The sequence below is a fragment of the Cupressus sempervirens genome, chromosome 7 (assembly GCF_028749045.1).
Source record: "Cupressus sempervirens isolate cs-2001-9-10 chromosome 7, ASM2874904v1, whole genome shotgun sequence".
Taxonomy (NCBI): domain Eukaryota; kingdom Viridiplantae; phylum Streptophyta; class Pinopsida; order Cupressales; family Cupressaceae; genus Cupressus; species Cupressus sempervirens.
This window is the reverse complement of record NC_143124.1, coordinates 313,146,727-313,157,863: the sequence shown is the minus strand read 5'-3', so window position 1 is coordinate 313,157,863 and position 11,137 is coordinate 313,146,727. Positions and strand designations below refer to the sequence as shown.

The following is an 11,137-nucleotide window of genomic DNA, read 5'->3' as shown; positions in this document are numbered from 1 at the left end:
CGATTTTGTTTTGGCATCTTGTCTCATGCAGATTTATACTTTGCATTGCTTCTTTGTCTTGGGACTGATGTGTGATATAGCTTTGTATATCAGTCCCGTATACTTCTCATGCTTAGCTTGATGAAGTGTGATCACTTGACCCATTGGGTGAAGTGATCCCTCCACTTGATGTGTTGCATTCATCTTTCTTTTTCCAAGTCTTATTCATTTTCCCCCTTATCTTTTTGACATCAATCTTTTTTTTGCCCTTATTTTCTTCAGCCTTGGGTGCCTTTGATCTTGTAGGACAGTTTCTACTGATATGACCAATTTTCAAACAACTGAAACATGTGGTTTGATTCAACCATCTTTTGTAGTTCCCTTTCAAATGTTCTCTTATGCCGTTCTATAGTATATGTCCATATTCCTGACAATAATGACAGCTATACCTGGTATTGTAATCCCAATGATAGTGACTTTCATTCCCTTTTGATTTTTCTAGTTGATTTGATGTCCATATAGGCTTTGATCTGCATTCAAATTCTCTATGCCCATACTTCTTGCAATTATAATAGTGTCCATCATATTTTTGTGTCCTTGTAAGTCTAGATCTACAATCTTGTGTCATATGTCCTTGCATGTTGCACTTGTGACAGTAACTCTTGCTCTTGAGTGTATTTGGCCGATTGAATTTCCTATTCCTACAAATATTAGTAGTATGCCCCTTCTTATTACAGTAATGACAAGTAGGTTTTGAATTCTTACCTATGTCATCTTTTTTCTCGACACTCTTTGATGATTCTCCAACCTTAGTGTTGTTGTATCCTAGTCTTGATGTATCATGGGTAGATTTTGGAGATTTCAGCAACTGTTCAAAATACTTGATGGCTTCACTTGACTTGTTGAGATTCTTAGCTACCTCTTTTTCTCTGTTAATTTCATTCTGTAGTTGTTCATTGTGTATCTTCAAAGTGGAGATCTCAATATCTTTCATATTGAGTTCATGATGAAGGTTCATCATTTGGGCAAGTGTATCCATCTACATATTTGAGATCCTTGTTAATTTAGTACATTTTTCTTCAAGCCTATTTGTAAGATTTCTTTTGTCATTTTCTATCATGACTCTATCCTCAACTACTCTTTTCCTTTTTTTAGTGATTTCACATATCATTATGGCATGTGATTCATGTTCCATCTTGAGAGATCTTATCTCCTCTGCTTGAACTTTATTTTTTTCCATCGGTTTTTCTATTGCTACATCAAACACTTTAGTGTCTCCATTGGCACACAATTTTGTGGTATCAATCTCCTTATAGTTTATATCATTTTCAGTTATGGCTATATCCTTCCTTCTCTTCAAGGATTTTCTCAATTCTTCCCTTGCTTCCTCTACTTTGTGTAGAGCCAGTTGCATATCAATCACTTGATTTTCAATAATCTTCCCAAGTTTGAAGACTTCCATCTTTAGATCCTTTTCTTCAAGTTGTTAGACTTCTTTTTGTGAGAACCAATTGCTCTGATACCAATTTTTGGAATATTCAAATAGGAAGAATGCTTCTGAGAGGAGGGGGTGAATCAGAAGTATTGTATTAAAATCTTTTAACTGAAAGTAGATTGCATACATACAAACATATCAAACAATTATGAGAAACAAATAAGAATCATCACATAACACTTGAGATTTTAGTAACCCAGAAACCCTCCAGGAATAAGAAGGTAAAATTGGGGTGGGGATGATACCCAGAAAATTTGCTACAGTAGTAAGGTTTTAACCACTTCCGATCATCTACCCTGTTAAAAGCTTTACACTGTATTAATAGTGACCTGGTTAGAGGATTTACAAACACTTTACATGAAGTGTCACCCTGTTAAAGGATTTAATCACCTATTTAAAGGATCTATGAAATAGATGTTAAGCTAACCTATCACCATAGGATTTTCATTCTAATACAATTGCTAGAAAGTATTAGGTACAATAAACTTGATAGATTACAATCCTTTGATTGCTGAATATAGGCACTTGATCTGCTTTCTCTGATCTTGATCCTTTGAGATCTGATAATCCTTGCTCTGAAAGTAGTTTTCCTTACACCCCCTTGTATATCCACTCACTCTCTTTATAATGAAATTTTGTCATCCTTATAAAGACATTCAAGGATTTAGGGTTAGGTATGGATCTACAATCCATATTCAATCTCTATTTCCTGCTCATTGTTTTCACTTCTTCCATTGGTTGCATGCCTTCATCATTTTTCTTATTGGCTGCATGTAGATTGCATAGGAAAAATAAAAGATTCAATCTTATCATTTAATCCTTCGAGATTCATCACATGTTAGCCATGAAAATGATTTACATATGAATCAATGAAGTTACAAACTCATATATACCTTCTGTGTTGCTCAGAACTTGTTGATTCCAGATGCTCGACACTAATAACAAACTGGCTTGCTCGACACTTGTTTCATTTTTGTATTGCTCAACATCATCTATGACTCAGCACTTGAATATCACTTGGCACTTGTATCTGCTCGGCACTTTATTCTGCTGGACACTTAAAGTCATTCGGCACTTGAACTTCACTCGGCACCTGATCTTCACTTGGCACATGAAGATCACTTGACACTTGAAGTGTTTCCTATATCGACTTTTATTGTGGCTCGGGATACATGGTGTACTCAGCTCCAATATAGAAAGTAGTTAAGTGTATTTGCACTAAAGTGTCAAAAACCATTATGAGGTTAACAATTTTATGATTCTAAAAGATATATATGAAGGTATATTGAGAATCCCTATGCTATGCATGTAACCAATCAGGAAAAAAAGATGTATTAAGCAGAAAAATGGATGAATGATAATCATAGATTCCTACCTAACACTAGTCTACCTAGGTCTTCTTAAGGAGGAGAAACCTTAGAAAGTTTGCATGTGTGTATGTAAGGAGAAGTGTGAATGATAAGTGCAGAGAGAGAATTTGTGGTGATTTTGGAGGTTATAGTAGTGATGTGAATTGTAGAATCAAATAGAGAGAATAGAATAGAGAAGGACAGAGCAGACATGAATAGAATAGAGAAGGACAAAGGAGACATACCTGATCAGGAAGATCAAGGATATACTTTGAAAGAGGAGATTTGATATCTAGTAGAAGAGTACTAACTAAAGGATCATGGTTTTTGATCATTTGAACAAGTGGTACAGAGAAAATCTCTTAACACAGTATTCTTAATAGGCTTTTACAAATCCTTTAACAGGTTGCTTACATTATTGTGAGTTAAAGTCCTCTAACAAGGCACACTTTTAGCAGGGTGCTAAAAGCCTTTAACAAGGTAAGATTTAATAGTCTTTGTTAGCCTTTAATGAGGAAAAACTTTCATAAGATAGATCATAGTTTATGATCAAACATTGTAACCTTAATTGAATACATTTTACAATTGCATTAGTGAAGATTTGCTGATGTCATCCCTACCCCAGTTTTACCTTCTCATTGGAAGGTCTCTGGGTAACCAAATATCTTGTGTCATGTGTTACATTTAATTTATTCTTTGCATGTTTTGATGTAGTTAGCACTCTTAGTTGACTTGCTATATGATGAGATGGATGTATGGTGAATCCTTTAATAATTAAAGTTTTTAAATGTTGATTCACCACCCCCTTCTTTCTATTTAGTTTCACATTGTTATTTCCAACAATTTTTGATAGAAAATTCATAACAAGTTGAAAATTATACATCAAGTTGGCATAACCTTGATTTGTTGATTTTTCATTTCCACTTAAGGGCATAGTTTAGTTTACTGTGATCCTACACATAATGATATATGTATATGTGTGTGTGCACATACAAATTTTTGAGGAAATAGCTTATGAAAATTAAGTCATTAGTTTTGCACAATTCTAAAAAAATTGAAATTTTTTATTGTGATTGAATAATGTATACATATTATCTAAGTTATGCTCATAGTTAAGTTATATATGCAGACAAAGTGTTTTTCCCACTCATGTCAAAGGGGGATATTTTTTAACTCATTTTGGTTTTGACAAATGAGTGATAGTACACTTAATTCATCACTTCACAAAACTTAGTGCATGTTGAGTGAGTAGTGTATGTTGAGCATAAGTTGCAAAATAATGTATGTCAAACAATATACATAGTTAGTGTCGAGCACCAGTATGTGCCAAGAAGATTGTATGTGCTAGGTCACTCAAGTGCCGAGCAAGTCATACATGTTGAGTGATTTAGGTGATGAGTAAAAAAATGGATGTTGATTCATTCATTAGCCAAGTGATAGCATTAAGGATATGGTAAATGTTGCACATCAGAGCTTTCAAGTGTAGAGTAAGTGGTTTTGGACATAGTTGTTTGTAATTGCACAAACTTCTACATAAACTATTTTTGGCTAACTTAAGGATTATTTTATGATTCTAAAGGACATATGGAGGTATATTCAGAATCCATATGTTGTGCATGTAACCAATAAGAAAAAATGATGTATTAAGTAAAAAAATGGATGAATCACAATCCTGGATTCCTACCTAACCCAACTCCACCTGAGTCTTCTTAAGGAGGGAAAATCCTAGAAATATTTTATGTGTGTATGGAAGGAGAAGCACAAATTATAAGTGTAGAGAGAGAATTCATGGTGACTATGGAGGTTATGGAAGTGATCTGAATTGCAGAATCAGATAGAGAGAACAGAACAGGGAAGAATAGAGGAGACATATTTGATCAGGAGCATCAAAGATATACTTGGAAAGAGAAGAAGAGTACTAAACAAAGGATCATGGTGTTGGATCATTTGAATAGGTGATATAGAGAAAATCTCTTAACAAAGTAGTCTTAACAAGCTTTTGCAAATCCTTTAATAGAGTTCTTACATTATTGTGAGTTAAAGTCCTCTAACAAGGAACACTTTTAGCATGGTGTTGAAATGTGTTAACAGGATAAGATTTAATAGTCTTTGTAAACCTTTAAAGGGAAAAACTTTCATAAGATAGATTTATGATCAAACATTGTAACCTTAATTGGATACACTTTAAAACTATAGTAGTGAAGATTTGTGGGTGTCATCCCCATGCCAATTTTACATTCTCATTGGAGGGTTTCTGAGTAACCAAATATCTTGTGTCATGTGTTACATTTACTTTATGCTTTGCATGTTTTGATGTAATTAGCTATTTTAGTTTACATGCTATATGATGAGATGGATGTATGGTGAACCCTTTAAAAGTTAAAGTTTTGAATTGTTGATTCACTGCCCCCCTCTCACTATTTAGTTTCCCATTGTTATTTCCAACACTTTTTGATAGAAATTTCATAATAAGTTGAGAATTATACATCAATTTGGAAAAATCCTAATTTGTTGATTTTCCATTGCCACTTAAGGGCATAGTTTAGTTTACCATGATCCTACACATACCGATATATGTATATATGTATACATGTGTGTGTGTGTGTGTGTGTGTGTGTGTGTGTGTGTGTGTGTGTGTGTGTGTGTTAGTATATACATGTATATATATTTACACACATGCTTGTGAGCGCACGCGCGCGTGCGCGCCCGCACACACACACACACACATACACACACACACATATAGAGAGAGAGAGAGAGAGAGACATACACACAAACATGTATAAGATTCTAGCTTAACATCAACAAACTAAGAACCTAGATATTGATGTGATATTAATTGAGAACATTTTTCATGGGTGAATCATTAATTTAGTCTTTTACCATATTTTGGTTAAAGTTGCATAAATTTTTGTTAAACCATTCACCAAGAACATGTTCATTCATCTATAAGCTACTATTTTTATGTGGTTCAAATAGAAGAATCATCATTCTTTGGTAAAGGGGATGTTCGAGGATTTTTCTCTTCTTTTTTATTTTTTGGAGGATAATTATTTCCTATTAAGTTTTCAATATTTCTCTATTTTCCGTAGATTTCATTATTCATGGGTTTCTTTTTAGGCTACTAGTTGAAAATCATCTTTTTCTTTATCTTTCCATCCTAAGTTTTGCTTAGTGGGGAGAAATAGTGTATTTATTTTATTTATCTACACATAAGATTAATTATGCATTCTTATTCATACATGCATATTTTATAATTGGTCATACAAGTTATCATCATTTAGGAGTTCAATATAGAGGTATTAATTATATTTTGACACCTCATTCTAGTTTAGTCAAAGTATACTCTGAACCACGCATTCACCATGGGGTCCAAATTCTAATTCAACCTAATTTCTCTACATATTCATACATTTCTTCTCTAGCTTATTGATCTAGTCAATTTTTTAATTATTAAATTTATCGTGCTTATTTTGTATCTCTTGTAGATTCTAGAAATTTATGGCACATGTGTTAATTTAGACTAATTAATCCTCTTCATTAATATTTATCTCCTTATTAAACTATTATTCATTTAAATTTAATTAAACTATTAGTCATTTAAATCTTATATTTACACTAATTTTAAGTAATAGAATATTATAAAAGTTTGTGAAGATGCCCCATATTTCACATCTTATAATTAATGATCATTTTTAGAAAATTACATTATTTTCACTTGTCATAAATAATACCCACAAGTAACTATCTAGCTTTAGATAATTATTATAGAATAATTAGAATAATTAATTCAAGGATGCATGATAGATAAAGCATGCAAGATGATATTATTTCTACATTAATCTTAAGTAATTGCTATTTATGAAAATTATTAACATCTCATAACTATTCCAATTGATATGACTATTAGATTCTTTGTTGTAGTAAAATGGTAGTAATCATGTACTAAAAGTTTAACATGAGAACATTCACACAAAAAAAAACCTTATATATAGGAATAGATAGATATAACTCATCAACACCAATACTTGCAGATGATATATTTGATGCTTATGTATTTAAAGTCCTTTGGAATGAACTGTACCTATGGTTTAGATTTGTATAAAATATAATTTACAATTTTTATTTTTTTACTTATATATATAGAAAGATGTAAAATGGCTTGTCCAACATGCAAATAAACATACACTCAACTCTTTTCTCATGAAAATTTTATTCAAAAAATTATATGTATAAAATAACTTTATCCTATTATAATTAAATATATTTGTGTGTCACGTGATGATCAAGATCGATATGGTTAACTCTAAATCATATTGTATTTCTACATATTCAATATCAAGAGAGTTGGTGCTTGTCAAAGGAATTTGCATCACATTAGTGAATAGAAGCTTGAAACAAGTTCTATTTCTAAGGACTAATATTTTTAGGGTTCAACTAATTAAAAAAATTGAGTAAAAGTTACAATTTTATAAAATCAATTTATGGAATTATATCTTAGCACCTAAAGATGTGCTCATAAATTTCTAAAGATAAAATATATATTATTTTTCTAGACTATGCTTGGTTAAAAGAATGTTCCTTAAGGAATATTTATAAAGAATAGATAAATCAATGGCCTACTATATCGTAAGTACATGAAGCTCATTTAACTTGTTAATAAAATTATAATTGTAACTCCACTAAAAACATGTTATATAAGTGAAAATTAAAAACTACAAATCTAATAATTAATTTGTATGAATTCCACGTGTTTGTCCATGTATTTGAAAGTTCTAGAGATTCTCTATGTTTATGTTTTTTTTTTTTTTAAGCTCGTATGAGATTGCAAAGAAGATTTTGACAAATTCCTAATGAACAACTACTGCTACATTAGGAATCTAATTAGGACTCAATGAGGTGAGGTGATAATGACGGAACACCTTCCCCAAAATATTATTATAAATCGTTCTAAAAGCTAAAAAGGAGTGCGAAATCGTTATGTCCTCCGAATCTAGAACGAAGTATTCAGCTATATCTACCAGGACAGTTAAAACTACGTGAATCGGAAGAGACGTAGTGTACATAACTTGAGAACATATAGGTGAATATATATTTATTTACGAGGGCATGTGTTTTAAATTGCTCCTTGTCTCTTTCTTGCGGCTTCTGGTGAATTATAACGTGGTTCATAGGCAGACCTGGCATCCCATCTATCTATATAAACCTCATAACCCCTTAAAAATTTCCCAAATCAATTTCTGATTGCTTTCATGGCTGCCTTTCCGAAAAGGTTTGGCTCGACGCTCGTATTTGTCTTGGTGCTCGGCATTCTTACTGACTTCTCTTGGGTATATACGAAATTTGGACTGTCTCCTTCCATTTCGATTATAATAGATAGTCTTGTGATCGTAATCCCAACAAGAAAATGTGTTGTTCGTTTCTGTTTGCAAGGAAAAGATGAGGAGGTGATCTTTATAGTTGAGCAACCTGTAGAAGAGGTGATCTTTACAGTTCCGAATTGGGCAATGGGGTCATTTTTGATGCTCCGATCATGACGAAGGAGTACGATGATGTTTGGAATCTTACTGTGGTACGTTTGTTTGTTTCCTCCTAATCTATTCTTCACCTCATAGAATATTATATCTATAGCTCACCTAACAATCTCTTCTTGTTCAATATTTACATAGATGCTTGCTGTAGGAGAAGCGTACGTACTGAATTTAGGAGTTGCCAACTGCACATGTAGCTCACATGAGCCCTACATTCTTGACTTGCAAGATGAAATCAATAACCCTGTAAATTTGACCGGCTACTTCAATTGTAGCTCTTGCTTAACTCCAAGCCCACCCCCTCCAAGCCCGAGCCCACCACCACCCAGCCCAAGCCCTCCACCGCCTAGTCCACCACCACCTAGCCCAAGCCCACCACCACCAAGCCCAAGCCCACCGCCACCTAGTCCACCGCCACCAAGTCCAAGCCCACCCCCACCTAGCCTGAGCCCACCACCACCCAGCCCAAGCCCACCACCACCAAGCCCAAGCCCACTGCCACCTAGTCCACCACCACCAAGCCCAAGCCCACCGCCACCTAGTCAGAGCCCACCGCCACCTAGTCCACCACCACCAAGTCCGAGCCCATCGCCACCTAGTCCACCACCACAAGGCCAAGGCCCACCGCCACCTAGTCCACCACCACCTAGCCCACCCCCAGCACCTAAGGTGGAGGTGACATTTGTTGTTGAGCAGTCTGTGGGCAGTGGAGTGTTGAAGGTTGTGGGAAACGCTTTCATATTAGGCAACAGAAATGTTGATAATGCTCCAAACATGATGCTAACCAGTGACAATGTTTGGGCTCTCACAGTGGTATGTATATTAATTTTGTGCAAGAGAGTATTTCTATTGTTTTGGTTTCTGATAACGTAGGACCTGAGCTGTCGTAGAACTTTATACTCATTGGACACCTTTGTTTGTCTTTTAGCCATTGACTGCAAGGGAAACATACGAGGTGAGTTTGACTGTCAATGACTGTTATTGTATTGCAAATCATACGATATTGTGAACCTAGATGGCTTCTTTGATTGGAGCCCCTGCTTAGGCTCAGATTCAAGCAAATCGATGATGTTCACTGCCATTCACGGTGTTGTTAAGATGTTCTATAATTTTAAGCATCTTGTCTAAGTAAATGGCTGGGTCCTTTTATGGTCACTATTATAAATAAGTGCTATAGTTTGCATCTTCCCATGTTATGTTTATATGTATGATTGGAACCATAATATATGTTATATTTAATTTATCTATGAAGATTAATCTTTTCAAGTTGTCTAGCTAGGTTTGTCAATTGTGTGGATATTATCAAATATAGTTAAGATATTTACGTTATTTTTCAAAATAGTTGAAAACAAATACGCTTTATGTGTGATTGAATTATACATTTTTTAACTATTTGTCATAGGCATAGTACTATTGTAATCAAAATTAAGTATTTTTAAATATTAGTATATTCTCAATAATTTTTTATAGTTAAGATGCACATTTCTTACATTTATTAATTAATAAAACTAATTTTGACCTATCTCATTGACTTGAACAATTGAGTTCTTATATGAAAAATTTTAGCCAACTTTTAAACAGACTAAATTCTTAAATGTCAATTGATCAAGTAACGTAAATTTTTCTTTCTATTATTGAAAAATGGTTATATATTTAGGCATGAACATAGTTTTCTAGCAAAAAAATATAAATCTATATGAAAATTATATAAATTTTTTTCTAACAAATAATTTTATTCTTTTTCTTCAATATTTCTCTAAAAGAAATTAATATCAAGAAATTGTTTTCATATAATTAAATGAATTAGATCTTTCCTATTTTAAGATTTTTATTTTTTTTTGGTATTTTTTATCTGTAAAAGGCCAAAGCCATTTGATTATATAATAAAAAGGGTAATACATTGTATTTTACTCCATTCAAACAGGCAATGTTGGGAAAGAACATAGAAGAAAACCTCTAGTCTTAACTGGGACTTTCATCCTATACAAACTCATATATTAAAAGGGGCATAGCGTAGTTTACATAGAGTTAAAGTGTCATTTGATAGAGTTCGATATTGCCTATTCTCCTTTTGCTTTCTGTCTTAAAATTCAATCTCATTGAAATTGTTAGCAAGATTAGAAATCTAATTATTATCCTTGTAGATTATTATCCTGACTAGTTATCATTCATTATAATCTAATCCTATTAAGAACCCTAGGTTGTTTATAGGTTCTTGATACAAGTGGGACTATGAATAGTACAAGAATATTCTAAATATGGAATGTTTTGAATCTAATTTTAAGGTTAATGTTGATTTGTAAGTAGTAAGAAGTTGTGTCCATGGAATCTAATAAAACTTAGGAAAAGTCTTGTTAACGATAAAGATTCAAAATAATGACCAAGTATGAGACATGAAAGATAAGCGAGAATGTTACCAATGGGAGAAAGAATATCGCAAAAAGGTTAGTTTTTAGGGATCCAAGATGTGTCCATGTAATTATGGTGTTCTTTTAAGGGAATGAATAATAGGACATCATTGATCTAAACTTTATTAAGCGAATAATATTGGCCATTAGAATTGCATCAATTAGATTGAACTCTTAATAGATAGTGATACACAATTATAACTTAGATCCAAAATATTAATCTTTTGGTGCAAATTCATAATGGGTATATTTATGATACTAAAGATTACCATTGTTTCAAGAAAACATGGAGGAAAATAGATATCATTTTAACCATGCATTTCTATTTCATATAATATTTTAGTAATGTACAATATGTATGGATTGGAGAATCAG

At 33.0% G+C, this 11,137-nt stretch overlaps 1 protein-coding gene across 1 annotated transcript; it reads left to right on the top strand.

The window, feature by feature from the left end:
• Nucleotides 1-8,034: 8,034 nt before the first annotated feature.
• On the top strand, nucleotides 8,035-9,363 carry LOC149546669 (uncharacterized). Its single transcript, XM_089794024.1, has 3 exons — nucleotides 8,035-8,395; nucleotides 8,493-9,167; nucleotides 9,283-9,363. The coding sequence occupies exons 1-3, from the start codon at nucleotides 8,357-8,359 to the stop codon at nucleotides 9,361-9,363; spliced, it is 795 nt and encodes a 264-aa protein (XP_089650150.1). The 5' UTR covers nucleotides 8,035-8,356.
• The last annotated feature ends 1,774 nt before the right edge of the window (nucleotides 9,364-11,137 follow it).